This window comes from Pogoniulus pusillus, chromosome Z, assembly GCF_015220805.1.
Source record: "Pogoniulus pusillus isolate bPogPus1 chromosome Z, bPogPus1.pri, whole genome shotgun sequence".
Lineage (NCBI taxonomy): Eukaryota > Metazoa > Chordata > Aves > Piciformes > Lybiidae > Pogoniulus > Pogoniulus pusillus.
In genome coordinates this window covers 105,852,030-105,868,678 of record NC_087309.1, presented here as the reverse complement: position 1 = coordinate 105,868,678, position 16,649 = coordinate 105,852,030, and the positions used below count along the sequence as shown (strand labels likewise).

The following is a 16,649-nucleotide window of genomic DNA, read 5'->3' as shown; positions in this document are numbered from 1 at the left end:
GCGCAGCAGTGTCTTGAAGGAGACACTCTGAGCGTGAGACAAGAGTAAAACGTAGCCTGCTTTCCTGTTTGCAGTAAGAAAAGCTGTTTTGTCCCTTCTGACATCTGGAGGTGAAATGCTGGATAAACAGATCCTTTGATGAGCCCGATGACACTGCAGGAGATTAGGCTTTTTCTGTTACTCTTGTAATTAGCAGTAGGTTTTATTAGTTTGTTTTAGATGGAAACGTGTGCCTCTGCTTTGAAATGAAACAGTAAAATTGGCAGAGATCTGCTTTCGATGCAGACTTAACTTGTTCCCTTTCCCATCCTCTTCCCCACAGGCCTGTGACAGAGGGTTAGACCAGATCGGTGGAGTCATGCAGCTCACAGCTGTATCATGCTGGCAGCCGTTCCTGGGTCTGGCTGTGCTGCTGGTCTTCATGGGCCCCACCATAGGCTGCCCAGCCCGCTGTGAATGCTCGGCACAGAACAAGTCTGTCAGCTGTCACCGGCGGCGTCTGATGTCTATCCCAGAGGGCATTCCCATTGAGACTAAAATCTTGGACCTCAGCAAGAACCGACTGAAGGGCATCAATCCTGAGGAATTCACGTCATACCCTTTGCTGGAGGAGATCGACCTCAGTGACAATATAGTTGCCAATGTGGAGCCTGGAGCCTTCAACAATCTCTTCAACTTGCGCTCCCTGAGGCTGAAAGGAAATCGTCTGAAGCTGGTCCCCCTTGGAGTGTTCACTGGGTTGTCAAACTTAACAAAGCTCGATATAAGTGAAAACAAGATTGTCATTTTGCTGGACTACATGTTCCAAGATCTGCATAACCTAAAATCCTTGGAGGTTGGGGACAATGATTTGGTTTATATATCACACAGGGCCTTTAGTGGACTGCTTAGCCTGGAGCAGCTCACCCTGGAGAGATGCAACCTCACAGCTGTACCAACAGAAGCTCTTTCTCACCTCCACAACCTCATCAGTCTGCACCTGAAACAGCTCAACATTAATGCTTTGCCGGCCTATGCCTTTAAAAGGCTGTTTCGCCTGAAAGACCTAGAGATAGAGGCCTGGCCCCTCCTGGACATGCTACCCGCCAACAGTCTTTATGGCCTCAACCTTACTTCTCTCTCCATCACCAACACCAACCTGTCTGCAGTACCTTATTCTGCTTTTAAACACCTGGTTTACCTGACACATCTAAACCTCTCTTACAACCCTATCAGCACCATTGAAGCAGGCATGCTTTCAGATTTGGTGCGCCTGCAAGAACTCCACATGGTGGGGGCCCAGCTACGTACCATTGAATCACATGCTTTCCAAGGGCTCCGTTTCTTACGTGTGCTTAATGTGTCTCAAAACCTGCTAGAAACCTTAGAAGAGAATGTATTCCATTCCCCTAAAAGCCTTGAGGTCCTCTGCATCAACAACAATCCTCTAGCTTGTGACTGCCGTCTCCTTTGGATCTTACAGAGGCAACCCACTTTGCAGTTTGGAGGCCAGCCACCTATGTGTGCTGGCCCAGACAGTGTCAAAGAGAGGTCATTCAAAGACTTTCACAGCACAGCTCTTTCCTTTTACTTCACCTGTAAAAAGCCCAAGATACAAGATAAGAAGTTGCAGTACCTGGTAGTGGAGGAGGGGCAGACGGTGCAGTTGATGTGCAATGCTGACGGGGACCCGCAGCCTACTATATCCTGGGTTACTCCACATCGGAGGCTGATCACCGCTAAATCAAATGGAAGAGCCACTGTGCTGGGAGATGGCACCCTGGAGATCCGGTTTGCTCAAGACCAGGACACTGGGATCTATGTTTGTATTGCAAGTAATGCAGCTGGGAATGACACCTATTCGGCCTCCCTTACGGTAAAGGGGTTTACTTCAGACCGTTTCCTTTACGCCAACAGGACCCCTATGTATATGACAGACTCCAACGACACGAGTTCCAATGGAACTAATGTGAACACCTTCTCTCTGGACCTTAAGACAATATTGGTGTCCACAGCTATGGGCTGTTTCACATTCCTTGGAGTGGTTTTATTTTGTTTCCTCCTTCTTTTTGTGTGGAGCCGAGGGAAAGGCAAACACAAAACCAGCATTGACCTTGAATATGTCCCTCGCAAAAACAATGGTGCTGTGGTTGAAGGGGAGGTTGCTGGACCACGAAGGTTCAATATGAAAATGATTTGATGGTATTCTGCTAACAGTGCTTTTTCTGTGGCATTAAAACCAATTAAAACAGCCTGGCATGTGGAATTGCTAGGAAGAAGCAGCTTAACGCAGCTGTCACTGTATCAAAAGGTTACATGAAAATGGAAAGACTATTTGTGGTTATACAGCAGAGCCTCCAGACCTTGAGGCAGATATGTCAGGGCCTTTCATAGAACTGGTAAATTGTACTAACTGTTTGCATTGCAAATATTGGCATTCTGGGGATATCAGCAATGAACCGCTGGCTCATGCTCATGGACAATTGTTCAACATTTTCTAACACTACAAAAACAAAAAGAAAAAAAAAAGAAAGCCTACAGTGTAGGATTTACATATTAAAGGAAAAGACACATTTGTCTAAAACATACTCTACAGTGAAATTTGTATCTATAGATCTCATTTGGTAAAACCTTGCATCATCCCTTCTAGTTGGTTCAACATCACAAACAAAAAATTGATAGTTTTGTTTTTGGTTTTGGTTTGGTTTTTTTTTTTTTTTTAATCTACATCTATACTGTGTACATTTTAAAGCAATACAAATGAGAGGTTGTGCTTTTAGATATCCACCAATACTGACCCAAGTGTGATGTCACTCTCCTTTTAAGTACCATCTAACCCAAATTAGGCTCGTGTAGTTACCAATTAGAAATAACATAAGATATTCTTCTCCTCGTGGAAGGCCAGAGATGACTCCTTGAGAGCACACATATTCAGCTCTGTTGATCTTCTCTTCATATAAATATAAGGCATGTGCCTAGTTTTGATACAGAATGGAATATTTTTTATATCTGTGATATCACACTGGACCAGTTTACTGTAACGTAGCCCTGGATCCCACCCAGGGAAGGCAACCCACTAGACATTGCTGGCATAGAGGAGTTGAGTTCTACCCTGAAAAGAGAGAGACGGTTTTGTTTTCCCCAATTTAGTTTCAAAGCCACTGTAAAAATGTGCACTGGGCAAGAGATAACACCTTCTGCATACTCCTTGGGAAATGTGGTCATCTTACGATTTGGACAAGTGAAGTAAAACACAAAAACACTCTGCTACTAAGAAGGAACTCTTCTCCAATGCCAAGTAAACTATGGTTGTCCATGCATAATATGGGGATTATAATGCTAAAACCACGTTTAAAACATGGTAGCCTGAAAAAAGGCTAACATACTGCCAGATAAAACGAACCTCTAGCCACTGTCATTCTCATCTTGTATATTTGTAGATAATGCAGAAACGCAAAACTAATTTCCAAGAACAGATTACTTAGCTATTCTTGATGCCATTTTCATAACTGCGTGGTTATGTTTCTTTCAGGGGCAGTATCTTAGAGCAAGAGGGGCAAGTTTTTTCCAGGTTGTAGGAAGCTTCTTTAGCAGAGGGAAGAGGAATATTAGTTCAGTACAAGTGACCCCCACTTTTTTTTGTTGTTGTTGTTGTTAATTTGTTTTATGCCTCTAAACAAATTCTCAAAGGCTTAGAACTGTTTTTTTTTTTCTTTATTGTTGATACCACTGTTCTTATTTCAAACTTCTCATCAGTGGGAAGACAAAGAGTTGTTCAGCCACCTCTCAGTTTTCCAGCAATTATGAGCCATAAGTTTGTTCCTAAGTGGTTGATAAATACATTTTGCAAAGGATTGGCATGACCTGGAGGAAGGATAACACTGACTATAAACATGTTTAGCCAGAATGAATACAAAAAAGTATTCTAAGGCAGAACATGTACATTAATGTGATATAAGAGCCTGTAACAGACCTTAAAATTAGTTTTCAGCACTTAGAAAACAGTCAGGCTGACGTATTCTGGAATGCAGGTGTAGTATCCACAATCTGTGGCAGAGATTATGTAAACAGGATAAAAATCTCCTGCTTCTATCAGGGGAGATGTGCCAAAACCAGTAAAATCCAGCTGCACTCCTCAGGTGTGCCCCTCTAATGTAGCTGCAGGACCTATGTCTAGGCAGTTTTCCTTGTGGTAGATCTTTGGTTGCATCATTGCTCCATTTCAGGTCACTATATTGAGGAGGATGCACAGCTTTTAGGAATTTTCTTCACTTTAGTTGGTTTTAAGTTTAGAGTTGCCATTTTCTTGCTTCCTGGGGTTTTCTAATGCTCTGAACTAGGTAGTTGGAGTTTTATGGAGATGCTTGCAATGAATCCCCTTTGTTCTACGACAGCTTGTAAAACATTAATAAAACAGAAAAAAACCCTGACTAATAATGCCAGGGAAGTTATTTTTGCTGAGATAATAACCACCGCACTGAAGTCCAAAACTCTACTGTACCTTAATTTGGGCAGTTAAAGAAACAAATGGGGATAAAACAAAGTGTTTCTGAACTGCCCATTGAAGACATTTGCATGTGCCTTTCCCTTGTAACTGTCATGTTTTCCACCAAGCCCCCCTGCAGTCATTTAATGTTAAATGTTTAAATTGATGTTTAAACAGAAATTCTCCTAAATTCTAGACAGTTGCAGCTGATTGCTTCATGTTAAATGGAAAAAAAAATCTTTTAAAAAATAGGAAAAATGTGATTTTAGGATTAATTAAGGATTGCTGAATTCCTCTGTTCCCTTAGAATGACTTTAAAAAAGTGATTGCATTGTTAGTGCACTGCAAGGATTTCTGAGCAGTTATGTGCTTAGTTACCTGTGTGAAATGTGTGCTGGTGATGAAAATCATTGCTTGCTTTTGCTGAGCACCACCTTGCAGAGCTGTCAGCGTTTTGTGTATTGCCTTGAGTTCAGTCAGTATTCAGTTTATAAAAATCAGTGTTTGCTCCCTGCCTCTACCAATGTTCTACTTTTTGCAGCCTACTTATTTCACCATGAGCTTGGCACTGCATATGGCATCAACAGCAGTGAGGACAGCAAGACCATCTTGCTCCGCATAGCCTTCTTCATATGTAGTCATGGGACATGCTCATTGTGGCTGGTTTTGGTGAAAGAGTCAAGGTCAGATCTAGCTAAGCAGTTTTTTTTTGCCAGTCCTTTTCAGAACTGACTGGCTAAATGCTCTGCCTTTTGAAGGAGTCACTTTTCAGCTAGACAGCAAGAAGGTACAACATTATATCTTATGGTTGGGGAGAAAAAGGTCCAAGATGTGAGGAGATATCTGACCCACATGGCTGCCCTATCATATATTCAGAAACAGTGCATTACTTGCCACCAAAAGAGGGAATGAAGCTTTTTTCCCTACTTCTGACTTGCATACTGACTGCCTTGAACTGTGGCAAGGCAGGCCAAATCTGAGCTTACCTAGCAGACACTGCAACAGAACTCTGTGAAGCAGCAACAGTTCTGCAGAAAAGAAAACAAAAAATATCAAAAACAGCAGAGCAGCTACAGAAAGCAGCCGCCACAGTATCCTTTGCAGTAATTCCCACAAGAGTGGTGCTGAGTCTCTCACAAATACATTTTGAATTCCACATCCACAGACTGGTACTCCTCTTCCATAGAGGATGGATGTACAAGTGCTCAGACTTCCCACAAGTAAGCTAAAGAGGACACTGCAGCAATGTATTGAGAAAAGAGCTTGCAGTGGTTTAAAGACAGATTAAGCAATGCCCCACCTCAGCCTTATTTTCTGGGTTTGAACTGGTTCTCTTTGGTTTGTTTTTTCTCCCTTTCTTCCTTTTTTAATCAGCTTGGTAGCAATCTTTTCAGAAGGGTTTCATACCCAGCATCAGCTCAGGCAGATTCAAACTGGAAGACTGCTTTTACCCTCTCTGTCACACCGTTCACACCTGCTCCCAATGTCAACAGGGTCAACAAGTCCAGATGCAGATGAAATCAGCCAGGAGACTCAGCCCCTAGAGAACTGTTGATACAAGCTGATGACACTCATAATTATTTTAACTCAAATGTGTTGTTTTTTTAAATTAAATTGGCATCTTTGTCACGATGCCATTCAAGGCTTCCTTTATTTATGTGAATGGAAGCTATCTTTTTTTTCCTTATTTCTTTCATCACTGTATTGTAGCACCTCAGATGGTAACAATTCTACCACTGTGAAGAGAATCTAAATAGAAAAACACATTCAACATCACAAATTGTAGATGAGGCACATGAGACATAGTAAGAACTCAGCATTAATATTTAATGGAAAGTCTTATCTAAACCTGGTGATAAAAGATAAAAAGTGTGGAGAAAACTTGGAATATAGGCCACATTGCTACTGAATCACGTCAAAGATATGCAGAAATAGGCTTTCCTACACCATGTCTAGATACCTGGTTTAAATATTGAACTTTTCCTGGAAGCCTTCAGGATGTGTCAATGCCAGAAATCCACATTTAACCCATAAAAAGACAAAGCATAGGCTGAGAATCCAATCTAGCAAGCATGTTCTGTCTGAACAAGGACAACTGGAGAGTCTAGGGAAGAGCCAAGAAACTGCAATCATATAGTCATTTTGCCTCATCTACTACAATAGCCTGTGAAAAAAAAAGACTCCATGTAGTTAGTAATGAAATGAACAATCCTTACTCCTCTCTATTCAAAGAGGGCAACATTTGCATAAATAAGTTGCAGTCTGTTCCACCTCCATCCCCAGCAGTGAAACATCCAGCAAGAAGCAAGGAAGGGGAAGCCTATTCTGGACTATTTGCTGATTATCTTTTTCCCCTGAATGAGCCTGGCCTACCTGGGGCTAGCATGATAACTGATTCATTTATTCACATCCTCCCAGCTCACCAAGTGGTTTGACATGGAGTAGCAGGCAAAGGTGCATATAGTCAAGCTGTCCCTCCTCCCAGAACTGTAACTCTGGTCTTCTCAAACAGAAGAACCAGTGCAGCAGCAGTGTTGTAGAAGTGTAGTTCTGCTGTGAGACAATGTGAAAAAGCACTAGATACATGCTTTCTGACCTCCTTTCAGTATCCTAGATGATTGCTTTTTTGTGCTGAATAGAGCTAGGAAAGAAGAAATTAAAAACCACTTCGTCCAGTAAGTTAGAAGTTACTTGTGCCTGAAGGAATGAAAGGAAAATATCTCTCTGGAAAAGGCAAAGGGCCTGATTGCTGGAGAATCACTGAAACAATTAATGAAATTATTCAAGTTAGCTAAGTAATTTGGATGCCCTGTTTCTATCTCTTGGAATAAAAGTTATAAACTCACTTTCCCTTGGCAGCTTTAAAAGAATTGCAGCTATTTGGTCCAGTGGTACATGCTCCCTTTGTCTGTCTCCTAGGTCTGCCTTCTTCCCTTCTCAGTTTCAGGTGACTATGATGCCAAATGAAGATCTCTAGATTTGGTTTAGTTTCACTGCATGTTCTTACGGCTTTTGGAATCTGGATCTCAAAGTGGGATCTTAGAGACTCTTAAGCCAAAAATAAACACAGAAAATAAAGAACCTTGAGTAAACCTCCTCCAGCAAATGAAATAAATTCTGTGAGGTTCTTGCTACTGAGATAGCTACATGCCAAAAGCAATCTGCAGGTTAAATGAGTCTGTGTATGAATTCTTTTCCTTTTATTTTTTTCCCTGTTCTGTTGTTTTTCTACTGGAAGCAGGTGGTTGAATATAAGGCCAGCAGGAAATAAAAATATGTATTTATAGCTTCAGCAGAATAAGCAAAGAGCTGGCACAGGCAATGAAATGTTCCATGTTATTTCAACTTAAATTTAAGGATACTTTATCTTTCATTTTCAAACAGCTCATTGAGAAGTATGAAAGAGCAGACTTTCACCTCATAATGTGATTATTTGTATTTATTCAAAGTGGCACCAAAATTGACATGAAGCAAAAGTGATGAAGCAAGAGACTTAAAACAGATTTTCTACTCTAGTTTGGCAATATAAATCAGCAGAAATCCTCTTGACACCATTCTGTTACTCCCCAGTTACACAAGGAATTTGATGAAGAAATGTAGGTTGTTTGCTTTCTACTAAGCAGCCTTTAGTGGAAAATAAGCAGAACTTACATTTTAATTATTTCTCACCTTGTGGCATATCTTCTATTCTGGAATGCTTTAATATTTACCACAGCTAACTGAGCCAGAGAATATGTGGATTCTGGGAAGAAAGTAAATATGGCAAAAGGAGGAGAAAACCTTTAAATAAGTTTGCCTATTTCTGTATTTGGTATCTGCAAGTCAACAGCATTATCTTCTCACACTTAGCCAATAATAATGTCTTGGAATTTCAAGGCAGGTGTGAAGGTGGTTGTCAACTTCTACACACATGTTAATTATTTTGTTCTTTCAGAAAATAAAATGCTACTGCTTTTTAAAGAATTCTTTTATGCCACTGATACCTAAAAGCAAATGACACTTTGGCTTCATTACACTGAGCACTGTATAAGTAGGAAGCAAGTGACAACTCTGATCTGGTGAGCTTACAGCCATATAGTAAGAAGTTGGCTTCTGGGCAAGTATATGTGATAGCAAGTTTCTCATTGTTTGGGGAGGGAATGCCATAGTGCATATATATTAAAATATCATCACACTGAAATCTATTTGCAAGCACATGTAGTTCATATGTATTTGTTTGTGTGTGGAAAAAGAAAAAAAGGAAAAAAAAAAGAGTTCTATTTGTTTTGTTCTTTTCTTACTTCAAGTATTAAATGTATATTGTTTTTAAAAGGTGACAAGGTTGACCAGAAACAATGTGTTGTAATTTATTTTAATATATATAATCTAGTATGGATGGGAAGTGAAACAGCCTTGCTGTTATGATCCATGAAGCACATGACGAGTTGGGTTTGTTTTATAAGTTTGCTTCATGTTTCGGCAAAATATGCTAATATTATGGGGTGTGGGGTGGGGGGGAAGGGGAAGAAAAGGAAAAAAAAAAAAAGACAAAAAAAAAAGAGCTTTGTTTGTCAAGGCGGTTGTCCTGAATGTCATTTTAAAAGTTACTTTAGGGCTTATGTCATGATGTGTATCATACTTACCCAAAATGAAACCCAAATAAATAATTCCATGGAGTGGCAAAATTTCCTGGGAAAAAGTGAAGAAAATTTGCATTGCTTTCCCTGTTGTAGCTGACCACGTTTTTTTTTTTCAAAGGGTAGTGGAAGAAACTAAGATTAGAAAGACACAATTTTCTCAGAAGCGTATCTAAGATCCTTAGTGTTCAGTCATGTTACAGGCAACCTGCTTAGAGCCACTACTCCTGAACAGAGAGTTTATTATAAACCATTACAGTCAGATGGAGAAGACCCTAACAAGTATTACTTATCAACTCGGTTTCACTCTTCCTTCACCGCACCAAGACCTCAGACACAGAAAACAGCCTAGGTCACATTCGTATGTATTGTGGGATCTGTTCTCCATGCAAAGTATCAGTCAGCCTGTTCCCTTGCTTTCATTTGCACGGGGGATACCAATCAGGCCAACACTGGAAGAAGAAAAGCCCACCACTTACCAGTGCCATAGAGGGCACAGCAGAAAAAGATTTCACCAGCTGTGTGTCACTTGGAAAGCAACCAGTACTGGGAATCTGCATCTGAAACAGTTTCTAAAGAGATCAGCAGTATTCAAACTCCTGTGTAACTGCACCAGAAAAATTAAGTGGTGGCAATTAGATTTTCTTGAGCTTGGAAGTTATTCCAAACCCCTGAGGCTTGTCACAACCCACCAAATGTATGTCAGAGATTAGCTTTGATAAAGAACACACACCATGGTGTAAACTGTTGGTAGTCCTGTTTTGTCATGGGCAGATGCTTTAGCCAACAAAGAGTTTTGCTAATTTTTTCTGGGGTCATCTGAAATAAGATTTATCAGCCGTGAAACCAGGGTGAGAGGAAAAACAAAGTGGAGATCCTGCAGGATTTCTGGAAGCAGAGACAGACAGGGGCTGAGTCTGAGCTTTCCTGTACCTCCTGGGATCTGTTTTATCCTTCTACATTTGCATTTGACACCTCCAAAACATTTTGGCTGATTTGCACCACCACGCCCTCCTTTGCAGCAGAATGCCAAGTGCAATGAATTTATGGGCTAAACTTAACTATGGTTTACGTTAAGCACTGGCTTTGTTTTCGTTTTCCTTTATACTCCCTTAATTCGGAAATCTGATTGATGTTCTGCAATCTGCCTTCAGTGGGACATGCCATGAACAAGAACAGCTATTGCTTCAACCATGGCATAAAGAACAATTGAGTTTCCAAAGAACACTGAGTTTGTTTCCTCAAAAAGCTCCTCTGCCCTAAACTTTAGATTTCTTCTATGCCGTTCAAGTTACTTTTTGGACTACCTAACGCTATCTCAAGAGGTGGAGCCTATTTTTGTATCACAGCCTCTAGTGTGTAATTTCCAGTAGTTTACAGTAGAATCAGCTACTGGTTTTCTCCATGATGACCTGGTAGAGAAAAACACCACCACATCAGACAATCACAATCACTGATGATTCATTAAAATAATCCACAACAAGGCCAGGGTCTAAAGAGAAGAAATTGTGTTCTCCAGAGCTACTCTTTACATAAGAAAATTACGACATAGGTAACTTTTAACAGAGAACCACCACTTCAGCTTTTAAAAAGCATCCAAGATTTTCTAAAGCACAGTCACTTTCATAAATTTTTGAAACGATTTATACTTTTACAGACTCGCTATAGAAGGTGTGCCTCACAGTTACTAACCCTATATTGAATACTACAATGACCTTTACATTAAAAAAAAAAAAAACCAACAACAACAAAAGAACAACAAACTTGACGTCCAAAATTTATTTTAAGAAATGCCTGAGTTTAATATTTTTGTATTTGGACGTGGGAAATGGGAGATCACAATATTTACCAGTGAATAAACTCAGTTCAGAGAGACTGAATTATTCTCGTATGGGAGAATGCTTGCAGTGACTTTTCTGCATGGTAAAACTTTCCCACATATGGTTGTATATGATACAATATTTTTTTAAAAAGGGCTTTATTCATCCCCCTGTACTATCTGCACTGGAGGAGAGGCTGCTAATTCAGGTTGGGAGAGCATGAATAAATTTTAAGCTACTGGGTGAAGAAACACAAAGTTACTACAAAGGACCTGACCTTGCTTTCTACAGGCTTGGCAGCAGGCTGGGATTTTTAGTCTTAATTCCTTCTTTCTTAGACATAGGAGATTCCCCATGGAAAGTCTTGCTTTGCTTCTGTTCTTGGAATGATAAGTTTCAACCTTAGTGATCAAGAGGAAACATTATACAGTTAGAGGTTAATGGAAAAAGAAAAAAAAAAGATTGGTGAGCAGAGAAGGAAAGAAATTAAAACTTGGATTTTATTTCTTTTTTACAGTGTACTTAGCATCTTACCTAAGTAACTTTGAAATTAGTTACTAAGAGATGTGTTCAGCAAGTTAAGGCTGTAATCACCAGCTGGGAGATATTTACCTCTTCAGTCCCTAAGTGGAAGTTATATTTTTCTGAGCTATTTTCCAGTAACTTTGCTATTTATATAACTGAGAAGCACAAGTGATGGAGAGCACACTTATTTTATTATAGGAAGACAATGATAATAAATTTATTACTTTTGCTACCAGAGCTCTTTGCTGTATAAACAAAGACTAATAGATAATAACCATTATGTAAAGTATGACTATCACTGAAACCAAATGTCTCCTCTTAAAAAGCAAACAATTTCTGGTGCATCTGTGCAGTGCACTGCAGATAATACCATGCTTTAACACAGCATAGGCACACCATGAAAAGGGATTAGAGACAATGCAGCCCTCTGACTTACACAAAAGCTTGCATTTTAATGGGCTTTATGGAGTCTTGTGCTGTCTTTCATGAGTTTGGCAGGCTGTCACATTTTGCTGAAGGATATCAGATCAGCATTGCCTGACTTGGAGAAGGCATAGCTGTCGGCTACTGAGACAAGCAGAAGGCTGAAATTCAAGACTTCTGAGCTGTGATCAAAACCCCTGAGCTCTGACTCTCTGGAGAATACAAAAACAGTATTTACCTTTCAAAAGGAAGATTCTGCCATTTCCCTAAGGGTTATAAAGCCAAGGAGTTACATGGTTCAGACCTCTTTGCATGAGGAGTGATAGTGATGTGCGTGGGTTCTATGTGGTAAGGGAAAGAATTTTAGTGTTTGGTTTAGTTTTGGGTTTTTTTTGTTTGTTTGTTTGTTTTTGTTTGGGTTTGTGTTTTGGTTTGGTTTAGTTTTGGTTTGTCTTTTTTGGGTTTGTTTTTGTTTGGGTTTGTATTTTGGTTTGGCATTGTTGGGGGTTTTTTTGTTTGGTTGAGTAGGTTTTTTTGTTGCTTTGTTTGCTGCCAAAGTGCTCTAGAAGATGATGGCGTTGTGGTCACAACAATGGTCTGCTCTGTATAGTCACCATTTCCAACAGCTGTTGGAATAGATGCTCTTGCAGAGCAGTGGCAATGTATGAAAGAATAATGTCATGAAAGATGCACACCAACTCAACTCCCTCTTTTCTGCAAGTTCAGTGGTATGTTGCATGAAAGGACCTCTTAATGCCTCATTTAATTAGTGTTTTTGGAGTGTTTGAAAAGCATGATTCATCTCTTAAAGGATCTGTGAAGATTTGTCTCTTTGCCTTTGATTATAGATGAGATGCCAAAATGAATGCAAATCATACAATTGTCAGGCTGTCAAGTGTCACACCAAGCACTTTGATTACTTTGTCCTACAAACATATTTCCATTAGGTCTTTCCACAAGACTACCAAAAATAGGTCTTACAGTTTCTCTACTCTCTAATCAAAGCTTACTGAAAGCAAGCTGTCATTCCCACATGTTCTCCAGCTCTTTGAGCGATGAAGTAACAAGCATCCACTTTCCAAACTGCTGCTGCCAATGTTTATCACAGGGAATTTGTCCTTACGCTCTGTTTGCCACAAGGCTGAATTGTGGCCAACCTCATCTTCATCTTTTAATCAAGATTATTTTGCTTATACGTGAGCCAAACAGTTGGAGCTTTCCCATTCCCAGTTTCTGCTTTAGCACTGAAGCCAGAAGAATCTGCTGTGAATATCAGTGAAGCACATTTGATAGTTAATGTCCAGCTACTGCCTTGCATTCAGCAGTCACTGGGAACTATTTCTGAGTTCTAGGCCTGCCTGACATGATTGAAAATAACAACTGGTCCTTGGCAATGAGATTAACCACGGTACATCCATTTTGCCATTCAAGGGCACCATCAGTTCAAGAAATGAAGGAGTGTGAGTGTGTTTGCGTGTGGGTCTGTTCAAGTCAATGAGAACTGAAGGGAGTACTTGCTGAATGTGCATGCTGTCTTAGAGAACTGCACTCAAAAAAGCACATGAGAGACCAGTTTGTCCTTTATGGCTTAACCTACTGAAGCAGAAACACAAAGCAGTGCAGACAGGAGGAGGGTATGCATTAAAACACCCCACAGCCATTTTGCTCTGGGGGGGCTCTGTGGTGTTAAGTATGAGAAGTCAGAAAAATGGGTAAGAGGTGTGCTTGTTGATGAGAAAGTAATTTTCTCAGTTTAATAAGACGCTCCTTCCAGATCCTATCTTAGCACAAGGATTCTCCTCTCTCCTTGTTCAGAAAAGGAAAGCTACAAACAACCTCATTTCACGACAAATACTTTCTTAGAATGCCATCTGTTCTGATCAAAAGATCAACTCTTCCTGGATTTTCAAGAGCTTTGTGTAATTGTTTTTCATAGAGATCGATTTTAATTGCAACACTGTTCTGCTACAGCCCTATTGTCTGTGTCCTTCCCAATTGTCAGTTACTTAAATGAAGAAATAAAAGCTCGAAAGCACATTGTTGTAATTGATTTCTATGTTTCAATTGTCTTATCAGAAACAGGATTATTAATTTCATCTGTTGAGGCACAGAAGTAAAACACATTCCTTTTAAATAAATAAATAAATAAAGATAAAAATCCATTACTGTTTCACTGGATTTTGGTTTGTTGTTTTTTTTTTAAGGCAAAAGTTTGGGGCTGTCACTTCCATCCTCTACTATAGTAGTGGGAATATGCTCTGATGTGGCATATCATAGAGTCACAGAATCAACCAGGTTGGAAGAGACCTCCAAGATCATCCAGTCCAACCTAGCACCCAGCCCTAGCCAGTCAATTAGACCATGGCACTAAGTGCCCCATCGAGTCTTTTCTTGAACACCTCCAGGGAGGGTGCTTCCACCACCTCCCTGGGCAGCCCATTCCAATGCCAATCACTCTCTCTGGCAAGAACTTCATCCTAACATCCAGCCTAGACCTCCCCCAGCACAACTGTGTCCCCTTGTTCTATTGCTGGTTGCCTGGGAGAAGAGGCCAACCCTCACCTGGCTACAACCTCCCTTCAGGTAGTTGTAGACAGCAATGAGGTCCCCTCTGAGCCTCCTCTTCTCCAGGCTAAACAACCCCAGCTCCCTCAGCCTCTCCTCATAGGGTTTGTGTTCCAGGCCCCTCACCAGCTTCATCGCCGTTCTTTGGACACGTTCCAGCACCTCAACATCTCTGTTGAATTGAGGGGCCCAGAACTGGACACAGTACTCAAGATGTGGCCTGACCAGTGTTGAGTACAGGGGAAGAATAACCTCCCTTGTCCTACTGGCCACACTGTTCCTGATCCAGGCCAGGATGCCGTTGGTTCTCTTGGCCACCTGGGCACACTGCTGGCTCATCTTCAGCCTACTATCCACCAGTATCCCCAAGTCCCTTTCTTCCTGGCTGCTCTCCAGCCACAAAAAAAATTTGGACCTCCACCTTGTGGGTCAGCTGCAGCCACTTCTGCAGGGCCTCAGGAGCTGCCCAGCTGCAGTGAGAGTCCTGCTCCTTCTCAGTGTTCTCTAGCACCATGTGGACCTGCTCCAGCTCCTGTTCAACATACTTCTGCCTGCATAGCTTTATAGTGAGTATATTGTTTATAAAGGGAAAAAAAATGTTCTCTTTAATATTCCAATGAGGAGATATACATGCATATATAAATTTAGTATTCTCCAACAGGATGGCACTTGCCATGTTGGCATCATCCCCCATCCTGCCTTTTTCCCATACTTTCCAACCGGTGTGTCACTGGTAAGTCCATGTGGTGTCCCTGCCTGGTCCCAGGATAATTGTAATGATTCAATTCCTTAACTGCAAGAATTTGTCCCAGGGTTTTGTCTTTAGGCAAGTGTGGGAAGATGGTGCTGAGGAACTGTTGTTTAAGGGATCTTTAATCCCTGCTGCACTGCCAGTCTTCTCTCCTATCACTCCTTCCTTTGCTGTCCAGACACTGACATCTCTGATGTGCTTTGGATTCTCTCTCATGTCTGCCCTTGTCCATGTCAACCAATCTATAAAGACAGTTGCAGGAGGGGCATAGACAAAAGGCAGAAGGACTCAAGGCAGATACAAGCCTTGGGACAACTGTTCTTGTCAGCTACAGAGCAATTTTTAACATCAAAATCCCTTATCAAGAGGAAGAAGGTGCCGGTGTGTCCTTTGGGGGCTCTAAGACAACATGACCCATTCCTTGGTGACTACAGTTAAAAAAAACAAAACCAAAACTGCACTGAATTAGGGAAGAGAATGAAGAGGGCCCTTTTTGGAGGCCCCAGAGGAGTGTGCAGAGGCATGAGTGGTGGTATGGCTAGAGCACTGCCAGGGTAAGCAGTGCTAGCATTTTCATGAGCGATGTGTGACCTTCAGTGTGACACTTGAGTAACCCTTTTCCAGGGCCACCCTGGTATCTTCAAGCTGGTGATACAAGAGGAGCACCAGGAGGTCTATGAAGTCAAATATGAGTTCACCTCTTGTATCTGGGATCTGTGTATTTCTCATGAGAGCCAGTTAAGGCTGACACTCTTTATAAAGCTCTTGTAATACTTCTGCATACACTAAAGAGAGAATTACTGGCTCAATAAGCCCCGTAGGGACGAACTTCTGAGAAGTGACACCTTTGGGCCAAGACAAAGGAGTTGTGGCTCTGCCTTTCAACAAAGGTAAGGGCGAAAGATATCATTCTCATAAATGTACCACAATCATTGTACAGCAGAAACGCCCAGAGCAAGTTGGAATGCAAAGGGCAGATGAAGTGAGAACAACCAAAGTGAAGTGGTTTTTGCCCCAGAACAAGGACTTGACTTTTCAGTGACTGTAAATTATAGACCCTGTTGCTGCTATGAGCATTCTGGAGGTTGCCAAGTAACTGCCTCTATCTTTGGTCAATGCACAGTACAAATCTCTTCAAAGATGGTAAGGTTTTTATGCCAGCTATGTGTAAAGAATTATTTGACTTTTCAGTTTGAAACAACAGAAACAAAGGAGACATCAAAGCCAGTGCAGCCAGCACACAGCTAACACAGTGTCCTGGGTTAGGAACTTTCCTCAGACACACTATTGGAATTTACCAGACTAGCTCAGATGGCTTGGAAGTAAGATGAAGTTATATTTACACCATGGCAAAATTTGACAAGCATGTATATACAACTTATTGACAAGTATTTACAATTATCTACAACTTAGAAGTAATACAGAAATCTGAACTCCCTCCTGGACAAAGAAACTGACCAGAAGGGGCTCAAAGCTACCCTCTC

General features: G+C 41.0%; 1 protein-coding gene across 1 annotated transcript; it reads left to right on the top strand.

Moving 5' to 3' along the window:
• The first annotated feature begins 358 nt into the window (after window positions 1-358).
• LINGO2 (leucine rich repeat and Ig domain containing 2) lies at window positions 359-2,689 on the top strand. The gene has a single exon (XM_064140488.1). The coding sequence runs from the start codon at window positions 359-361 to the stop codon at window positions 2,177-2,179; it is 1,821 nt and encodes a 606-aa protein (XP_063996558.1). The 3' UTR covers window positions 2,180-2,689.
• The last annotated feature ends 13,960 nt before the right edge of the window (window positions 2,690-16,649 follow it).